The sequence below is a fragment of the Arvicola amphibius genome, chromosome 13 (genome assembly GCF_903992535.2).
Source record: "Arvicola amphibius chromosome 13, mArvAmp1.2, whole genome shotgun sequence".
Taxonomy (NCBI): Eukaryota; Metazoa; Chordata; class Mammalia; order Rodentia; family Cricetidae; genus Arvicola; species Arvicola amphibius.
In genome coordinates, this window is record NC_052059.1 from 61794377 (window position 1) to 61805211 (window position 10835).

A 10835-nucleotide genomic window follows, 5' to 3' on the forward strand; every position below is an offset into this window, starting at 1 on the left:
CATATTTAGCAGAATAGTGGCAAATGTCCCATGCACTCTAAACACAGGATGGAAACGTTTGCTCTCACTTTTCAATTTTGAGAAAAGACTGAAATAATTTAGGAGTGTAAGATGGGTTTATAGTTTATGACATTACCACAAGAATTTAATAAAATAAAGTATAAATTTTGGTCATGTTGGCTGATGTTTGAGCTTTTATCCTTCTACAAGTCAGTATCACATCAGTCTAGTTTAAGTGTGAACTACCGCAGTGGTATTTTTCTTTTTCCTCACTCCTTCTTTGTAATTAGTGGAGATCCGATAAAGCCACAGCTGTGCAAATCCTCCTGCAGAGTCTGCCTGTGGCAGGGCTGTAAGCTGCATACCCAGCTACAGTTTGGGGCCAGGCTGCAGGCTTGCTGGAAGCACTGTGCCTCTGCTGCACAGAGGTAGGTGCCAGAGTCCTCCAGCTGGGCATCCCTGATGTGAAGGGTGCTCTTGCGCTCCTTAGAGTTGAAGGTTGAGTTTAACCTCCCATTGTGCTTTGTTCCCGGAGACAGATAGAAAAGATTGATGAGGCTGCCCCTGGAATTCTGCCAGAACCACTGCACAGTTGTCACGGCTGTAGAAAAGTTGCATGACAGAGTAGAACTGTTTCCCTCGTGGAGACTCAGGGCTGAAGGACTCTGCTCCACCTCAACTCCTTTCACCCCTGTGTGGAAACAGAAAAATAATTCAGAATTCATGAAGGGTTTTATCAAATACCCCAGGAGACACCACGAGGATGACTGCACAGGAGCTCAATGTTGACTCGTTTCTCCTTTACCACTGAGATCTCTGCAGAATCCCTAAAGCAACTTAGGTGAGCACAACTCACAGCAAATCCACAACCACAGAATCCCCAGCACAGCTCCCAGTTTCCTCTCCATGGCCCCTGTCTAATTGCTGAGGTGTCTTCTCTCCAGCTGTGAGGGTGTCAAGTCTTGTGCCCAGACACACTTGTACTTACACACATGAGTTCTCTCCTAGTCACTGAGCTTCCTCTTTCATCTGAACAAGAAACTCCACCCACCTCCACTGTACAGTTGTGGAGGACAATGATGTAGAGCCCAGGACACTGTATTTCTAATATAACTCTTCTTACGGGGAGCTTGAGGGAAGATGTGTGAGGAAGAGTAATTCATAAATCAGAGTATTGGTGTGAGAACTAATAGCTCCAGTGGGTTAGTAGAGCCTTGCATAATCCTAACATGAGTTTTTGACTTTGTTTTTGAAGATGTTTCAACAGTATAGTCTGCTCTTTGTCTCCCCTCCTCCATCAGCTCCAAGAGCTTCCAGACCTTCTCACCCACTGAACTCCATGCTTTTTTTCTCTTTGTAGAAAGCAAAGAGGCAAACAAACTAAATCCAAACATAACAAGTTAAAAAAAGAAACACACACACAACTAAACCTCTTATATGCACAAAATACATAAACAGACAAAAGACCAGTTAATCAAAAAAATGCTCAAACTATGCAATATGATGCAATGACATCTTTTGATTGATTCTGTGGTGGCCATCTATTGCTGGACATGGGACCCCCTTCATTGTGTCAACAGACCCAACAAGGCAGTCCTGGCAGGACTCTTAAATTACACTGGTACATCAGCATGCAATGCACAGAACAGAATAAAAGGAATTTCTTGCTATTATCATGTACATAGAAAGTGTTTTCAACAGAGATTTGGTGGTTATATGAAAAACAAGGCATACCTGTCCCTGTTACTACCCTGATTTATTTTTCACCTTTTGACTTTTGTCCAACTCTTCCACCGTGCTGTGCAGGAAAACACAGCTGATGCAGATCAGGCTATGAATGCCTGCTCCAGTTTAGCAAGACCCTGCCCCTCTATTATTTATACCTTGTAAGTTTTTCTTCTCAAGTAGTTATTTCTCTTCTTTCTAGTTTAAAGTGTGAGTGTGTGTGTGTGTGTGTGCCTGCATGTAAAATACATATATTATATGTGATATATATATATATGATACGATGGCATTGGACCAATTTCTATTTCTTTTGAGAAATTTTAAGCATAAAACTAAAGAAAGAAAGCAGTGGGGGTGTTTTCTCTTGTGTGTTTATTCTCATAATGCCCAGAGAGATTTTATTTTGCTTACATCTGTTCAGAGAATTGTTCTTAAAATAGATTGATAGAATATGGATCTATTCAACAGACTCTAGATGTCTTTGGTTTCCTACAGAATAATTGAGAGCTAAAGATCCGGGTGATCTCTACAACATCGCCTCTACTCTTTGCTTTGTGAGTGGATTGTCTTATATCCTTATGTCTGTTCTCAGGTCTTCAAATCTCTAGGCAGCTTAAGAAAAAGTAATTTTTAGGAACCCTGCAGTGCCCCCTAGTGTATGGACATCACCAACAAAAATGACTTCAGGCCATCTCCACAAGTCTCATTAAAACAGTTCTTTTGGGGGAGGAGGAGGAGAGGAGATGGAAAGTTTTTATAAAAAAATAAAGAATTAAAAAAAAAAGTTCTTTTCACCCCATCCCTTCCTGGCGAAGGAAAAGCAGGTAGTCAGAAGACAAGACAGACTAGATGGAGTTCTCAAAAGAAGAAATAACAATGGCCAAGTAATACCTCAATATTGCTCAGCATCCTTATCAATTAGTGAAATACAAATTAAAATATCTTTTATATTTCATGTCACACTAGTTAGAGTATCTAAAATCAACAAAACAACTAACAACAAATATTGGTGGGGGTTAGTGGGGTGAAAGGAACCTGCATTCACTGCTGGGGTAATGAAAATTGGTACAGTTACTCTGGAAATAGATATGGAGAGTCATCAAAAGACTAAAGATAAATCTACCACACAACCCAATTATTCCACTTCATGATATTTGTCAAAGAACTCTATATCCTACTGCACAGATAGTCACCTAGTTATATTCATTGCTTCTCTATTCACAGTAACTAGGAAATGGAAACAATTTAAATGTCCTTCAACATTGGATAATAAAAATGTGGCACCTATACATTATGAATTAGTCTTCCATGTAAAGAAAAATGGCATCATAAAATTTGCAGATAGATGGATAGAACTAAAAAAACAAGATTATTTTAAATTAGTTGACAGAGACTCTGAAAGACAAATGCCACATGTTCTTCCACTGAACTCCAAATCTAATGGAAATTGTAGGGGCTCCAAACTCCAAATCTTCAGATGGAAATATATAACTTGAAGTAGCCACAGAAGCCAGACATATCCAAAAGGGAACACATAGCTGATGAGAAACACCAGAAATGGGAATAGTAAGGTAAACATAATTTGGGGCATAGATTCAGAATTGAGATGTCATCTTGGTATATTTTCCTTTGGTGAGTATGAAGTATCCTTCCCCCTCTCTTTGATTAATTTTGGTTGGAATTCTATTTTGCTAAAATTTGAATAGGCAAACTATCTTGCTTCATAAATCAATTTGCTTGGAAAATCTTTTTCAAATCATTTAATATGGATTAATGTCTGTCTTTGATATTAATATGTGGCTTGTATGCAGCAAAATGATGAATCTTGTTTTCACATCCATTCTGTTAGCCTGTGTTTTGTCTTTTTATTAGAAATTGAGTCCATTGATATTGAAAGATATTAATTAACAATAATTGTTAATTACTGTTATATGAAATTATTTATTTACTGTGTTTTCCTGGGAGTAGTTAACCTTTGGGGGATTCAATTATATTTCTTGTACCTTATGTACAGGTGGATTTGTGGATATCTAACGTTTAAATTTGACTTTCTCATAAAATATCTTCTTTTTTCCATCTATGATGATTGAAAGTTTTGCTGGATATAGTATTCTGGGCTGGCATCTATGACCTCTTAGAGCCTACAAAACATCAGTCCAGGCCCTTCTGGCTTTGACAATCTCCATTGAGATGTTGGGTATAACTCTAATAGCTCTCCCTTTATATGTTACTTGGCCTTTTACTCTTGCAGCTTATAATATTCTTTTGTTGTTTTTCTTTATGTATAGAATTTTTTGTTATGTGACAGGGGGAATTTCTTTTCTGGCCTAATCTGTTTGGTGTTCTTAAAGCTTCCTGTACCTTTATGAGCATCTTATTTAGGTTTGGTATATTTTCTATGATTTTGCTGAAAATATATTTTGGGCCTTTGAGTTGGGAATCTTCCTTTTCTTCTATTTCTATTATTTTCAGGTTTGGTCTTCTCATGGTGCCACAGATTTCCTGTATGTTCTATATCATGAACTTTTAGATTTAATGTTCTTTTTGACTGATGTATCAATTTTTTTCATTTTATCTTCTAGGCCTGAGAGTTTCTCTTCCATCTCTTGTATTATTATGGTTATGCTTGCTTCTTTAATTCTTGTTCACTTTCCTAGTGTCTTAGTTAGGGTTTCTATTGATTTGAGGATACACCATTCACATGACAACTATTATAAGTAAAAAATATTTAATTGGGGTGGCTCACTATCAGAGATTCAGTCCATTATCATCATGGTAGAGAACATGGTGGCAAAAAGGCAAACATGGTGCTGGCTGATACTTGATCAAAGGTAACAGCTAGTAGACTGTCTTCTTGGGTGTTGTTTAATCTTATTTGAACACTCAAACCCTAATTCCACAGTGATACATTTCCTCCAATAGGAACATGCCAACAAAGCCACACCTTGTAACAGTGCCACTCCCTTTGGGGGGGGGGCATTTTCTTTCACCACATTCCATTCTTTTGCTCCCAAAGGCTTATACCCATATCATAGTGCAAAAATGCATTCAGTCCTACTTCAAAAATCCCCATATTCTATAAACAATCTCAAACTTACTTAAAAGTTTAAAGTTCAAAATTTCCTCTGAGATTCATGCAATCTCATAGCTGTAATCCCTTGTAAAATCAAAATAAAAAACAAATAACATACTTCTGATATATAATGGCACAAAATCTATGCTACCATTGCAAACATAGGGAAGTGAGCATAATGAAGAAATATTGGACAAAAACAAGACTAAAAATCAGTTGGCCAAACCCCGAAATCTTTGACTGCAACACACGTATTTCTCTTAGACTGGTTCCCCTTCCTGCGAACAGTTCTCCCAGGCAGGTATTTCAGGGTCTGGCATCTCTAATTTCTTGAGGTCTCCAAGGAAATCTAGGCTTCAATTTCAAAGCTTCATGCAATAGATTTTTAAACTTCCACCCAGGAACACCTCTGACACATGCATGGCCTCAATTGCTTTCTTTAATCTCAATGGCAAATTCTATAGCCCCTGTATTTTCTCCTTAACTCCAGAACCATGTGGTCAATGGTGTAAAGCTTTGCTGCTTTTTGGGTCTGGAATATGGTCCCCTAATTCACTTATGTCTTCACCAGTTTTTTTTCTTTCACTACCTTAAGCCTGACTGTCCTGAAACTAGCTCTGTGGACCAGGCTGTCCTCAACCTCAGAGATCTACCAGCCTCTGTCTTTCTAGTATTGGGATTAAAGGCATGCAACACCACACCCAGCTCTAAACTTTCTTGAATTACTTTCCCCAAGTTGGAAATTTAGCTGGATTCAATCTTGCTCTAAGGTCACCATCTCTTTATTCTATTTTTAAAATATGTTTATCTCCTTGAATACAGGACTTAGCTTGATTTCATTTTATGGTACTACTATTTCCCCCAATATTTTTCTTGGTAAGCTAGTTCCTTTTCGTTTTTAATTTTCATTTGTGTTACCACTAAGAACCACACAGCTAGGCTGATTTTATATTTCCTCTGCTAATGAATTAATTCAAATATTTCACTTTAACCTCAGGCAGTCTCTTTTGACAAAGGCAAAAAAGAGCTACATTCTTCACCAAAATATCACAAGAAAGATCTCTAGGCAACATACTAAAATTCTTCTTTGAAAGGTCTTGGACCAGTCTTTGGCAGGTCAAATAACTCAGTGCCACTTTCTTCCCTGTTGCTACTAATATGGTCTATTATCATTGCTCAAAGCATTCTACTGCTTTTCTAATCTATGTCCCATGGTCCATATTCCTTTAAACAAGGCTATGGTCAGGCCTAGCAGAGTAATACCTCAGTCTCTGGTACCACGTTTTGTCTTAGTTAAGGTTTCTGCTGCTGTGAAGAGACACCATGACCACAGCAGCTCATATAAAGGAAAAAAAACATTTCATTAAGGTGGTTTACTTACAGTTTCAGAGATTCCATCCATTATCACCATGGTGGGGGGACATGATGCTTTGAAATCAGACATGGTGCTGGCTATTTCTTTATCAGAAGGCAACATCTAGTAGACTCACTCAGTGTGACTTTAGTATGAACCTTCAGTGACTATCTCTATATTGACACCTTTCCTCCAACAAGAACATACTTACAAATATACCACACCAACAAAGCCACACTTCCTAAAAGCACCATTCCCTTTGTGGGCCATTTCCTCTCAAACCATCACATCTAGATTTTCCATTTTTATTATTCCCTTGACTTGTGCCTTCTTTATTGCTTCTTTTTCCATTTTCAGGTATTGAACATTTTGATTCATTGACTTTACCTCTTTACCTGTTTTTTGTGGTTTCCTGGATTTCTTTAAGAGATTTGTTAATTTCATTTTTAATAGCCTCTATTGTCTTCATGAAATTGGATTTAAGGTAATTTTATTATGTTTCAGCTGGATTGGAATATCCAGGGTTTATATAATAGGACAGATGCACTATGGTGGTGCCATAAACACATCTGTGTTTGGGGTTATTATATGTTTACCTGTTAGTTTCTGAGTTTATCTTTGTTGGATGAATGCTTTTGATGTTTTGCATCCTGGTTTCTGTTTTCTCTCTAGTTATTTGGTGGTTTCATTGTTTTATATAACATATATAAAACAATGAAACCACCAAATAATAGGGAAACAAAGTACCAACTAGACATTTCCTACCAATAAGTAAAACATCTGGTGACAAAAATAGGTGTCATACAACTGAGTTGTTGTCTAAAAGGGCCCCACGAAAATATTCAAAAACTCATGCTATTGCCAAAGCTATTGGCTGCTCATCACAAATTGTGGTAAGGTACTATTGTTGTAGACAATTCCTATAAACTTCACTGAACATGTAGAAGTGATGCTGGTTCATAAATAGAGCTTTTTACCCCTATGAACTAGTGCTCATGGTTCAGGAAGATACTCTGAATGTTACCAGTGGAGAAATGTAAACACCAACCCAACTATAAACACTTTATCTACAATGGTAATTTTCATACATGATATACTGGTGTGATAATGGCCCAAGTGATTTTGGAGTAATTAACCATGCTCTGAATGGAATTAAGGCTCACTCCATAAGATGGATCCCATGCCTGATATTGCTCCAGTGGCCAAGAATCTGAGACTACATAGGCTCTGTGCCTAAAGAAAAATCAAATATCATTGTACTCTTAAACCTAGGTATAACTATAATGAATTCTAATGATTTCTGCTCTACCTTGTTCAGCCATCATCAGGGAAGCTTCAAGATGCAGTATATGGGAACAAACATGTAGATCCACTACCCCACAATTGGAAAATATGAATGGAATGATAGACCTTGGAATATCAAGTATTAAATGGAATATCTCCATCAAACTGCTCCACTCAGAGTTCAGGAAAATTTGCAGAAGAGAAAACAGAGAGATTGTAAGATTTATTGGGGATAGAAGGCACTAAGGAAATGATGCCCTGCATATACAATAAGACTGGCTCACTCATAGAGGAGGTGGCAACACACAAAGGACCTGTACAGGTCCAATACAGATGGGGTCTCAGTGTTGAGAAGGAGAGATGGACTCCATTCCCCCAACCAAGAAGCTGTCTCCAGTTGAGAATTGCTCACAAGGAAAAACTTGGTTTTATCCAACAACATTTCACTGGATATACAAACCACACTTAAGGGCAGGCCTCATGCCCAGAAGTAGATATCCAACTCAAATGAACTCAATTATATTTTTGTGTGTATATTTTTGGCCATATAATTTCAGACATTATTAAACACATTTGTCACTTGCTTATATACTATGGTTTCCAATTTTGTTATTTTAAATATTTTTTTGTGTGTGCATGTGTCTTTGCATATATATGAGCTTCTCATAGCTATAATATTTTACTATTTTTGTTTGTTCTATTCTGGCCTTTTTGTGTGTTTACTTGCATATTTATAAAAGGAAAGAAGGAAGGTGTGGAGTTAGATATGAACAGAGGTAATGACATGCCTATAAAGGTACAAGAAGCTTGTAGAACAAATAAATTAGAACATCAAAGAAAGTTTCCTTGACACATAAGAATCAAAACACTAAAAACCCAGAACAAGAAAAGAATATTAAAAGTTGCTAAAGAAAAAGGCCATGTAACATATAAAGGCAGACCTGTGAGAATTACACCTTATCAATATTCTTATTGTTTAAAAAAACTATTACTCTAGTGTCACCATTTCTAGTCATGGGCACATAAATCTTATTAAAAATTAGGAATTGTTTATTATCTGGGAAGCTCAGATAATCTATATTTGAAAATGTAGTTGCAATGGGGATAAAGCTGACTGAATCACAAGGAGGTGAAACCAGCTGCTGCTTCCACATGAAAATATTCACGAACAGACAATTCATGAATGACTGAGCATGGCTGCTTTCTGGTTCCTTATAGAGACTAATGGTAGTCCTGGTGTTTTAACTGTAGATGATCATCTGCAAAGCCTTGTGGAAACAACAGTTGTTTGGATCATATTTAATTATTGCATAATGGATGAGTCCCCTATTGTGTGATCTTCAGGAGGTTTCCACTTTTCCTTTTGAAAGCAACGTTTCACCCTATGGTGGTGGCACACACTTTTTATCACAGTACTTTGGAGGCAGAGGCAAGAAGATCTCTGTGAGTTCGAGATCAGGACAGGCTCCAAAGAGAAACCTTGTCTTGAAAAAGAAAAAGAAAACAAGCAAAGTTTCAAAGAGAACTTTTGTATTACATTTCTATATTACATTTCAGAAATGCAAATATTGTATAGAATTAATTGTTGCAAATATCATTGTGATAAATTGCAAATATATATCTCTAGTTTGTTTTTTATCTTTTGGCTCTGATCATTTTATGTGAAATGTTTGTTTTATATTGTATAGTTAAATGCATTATACTTTTAAAAATATGGAGACATAGAAATGATGTCTTAATTTAATAAGATTGATTTATCTTGCCTTTTTAAAACTTAATTTATTATATCTTCAAATTTAATTATTTTATCAACTTTATATTGAGTAGATTAGCTGGAAGTGTCTCATGCTCTCTAAACACAGGATGGAAACAGTTACTCTAGTTTTCCAATTTTGAGAAATGATCCAAATGATTCTAGAATGAGCAAGAGAGGTTTCTATTTCATGATATTAGTGCACACATTTAATAAAATAAAAGTGTGCATCTTAGTCATGTGGGCTGATGTTTCTGAATAGTTAAACTTCCTTAAGTGGGTGTCATGTCGATCTAAATTTAAGTTGTGGTATTTTTGTATTTCATCACACCTTCTTTTAATTAGTGGAGATCTGATAAAGCCACAGCTGTGAAAATCCTCCTGCAAAGTCTCCTCATGTTAGTGCTGTAGGTGCATACCCAACTGCAGTTTGCTGACAGGCTGCAGGCTTGCTGGCAGCACTGTGCATAGGCAGCACAGAGGTAGGTGCCTGAGTCCTCCAGCTGGGCATCCCTGATGTGCAGGGTACTGTAGCGCTCCTTGGAGACAAATGTTGAATTTAACCTCCCAATCTCTTTTGTTCCAGGATTCAGGTAGAAAAGATTGATGATGCTGCCCCTGGAGTTCTGCCGGAACCACTGCACATTTGTCATGGTTGTGGAAAAATTGCATAACAGAGTAGGACTTGTTCCCTCATGGAGACTCAGGGCTGAAGGACTCTGCTCCACCTCAACTCCTCTCACCCCTGCTTGGAAACAGAAAAGCAAATCAGAATCAATGAAGGGTTTTCACCCACACCTGTCAAATATCTCAGGAGACACCATGAGGATGACTGTATAGGGGCTTTGAGTTGGCTTATTCCCCCTCCACTGCCATCTCTAGAGAATCCCTAAAACAACCTAGGGGAGCACAACTCACAGCAAATCTGCACCCACAGAATCCCCAGCACAGCTCTCAGTTTCCTCTCCATGGCCCCTGTCCAGTTTGTGGGGTGCCTTCTCTCCAGCTGTGAGGGTGTCAAGTCTTGTGCCTAAACACACTTGTGCTTACACACCACAGATTCTCTCTGAAGCGCTGAGCTTCCTCATTCATCTGAACAAGAAACCCCACCCACCTCCATCTCAAGAGTCTGCGTGGTTATTGCTGCACAAACTGTGGAGGACAATGATATAGAGCCCAGGACACTGGATTTCTAATGTAACACTTCTCATAAGAGGAATTTGGGGGAAAATGATGAGGAGGGGAATTCATAAATGCTGAATATTGGTGTGAAAACTAATGTCTCCAGTGGGTTAAGCAGAGCCGTGCAGAATTTTAGTAAGATTTTTTTGATCTTCATTTTGTAAAGCAATTTCATGAAATGTATTCTCATGTCTCCCAATGGCCAACCCCTCCCAGATCTTTCCTGCCTCCTCATCCACCCAAAGACATGCCCTTTCTCTTTTACCCTCCCCCTCTCTTTAGAAAGGAAATAGGCAGTCAAATAAGCAACCAGAATTAAAAAATAATAACAAAGAATAAACATATATACAAAACCCCCCAAAACAAAAAAAACAGGTAAGCATAAAATATAGACAAAAGTCCTATAAGACCAATAAATAAATAAATAAAACACAACAAAACAGTATGATACAAAAACATCATTG

The 10835-nt window shown here is 37.6% G+C and overlaps 2 gene segments (V, D, J or C); both read right to left on the minus strand.

The window, feature by feature from the left end:
- Window positions 1-269: 269 nt before the first annotated feature.
- On the minus strand, window positions 270-908 carry LOC121676973. The segment is given in 2 exon segments: window positions 270-691; window positions 857-908. Coding segments are annotated over 2 exon segments (474 nt in total).
- An 8622-nt stretch (window positions 909-9530) lies between these two features.
- On the minus strand, window positions 9531-10159 carry LOC121676974. The segment is given in 2 exon segments: window positions 9531-9934; window positions 10108-10159. Coding segments are annotated over 2 exon segments (456 nt in total).
- Between the last annotated feature and the right edge of the window lie 676 nt (window positions 10160-10835).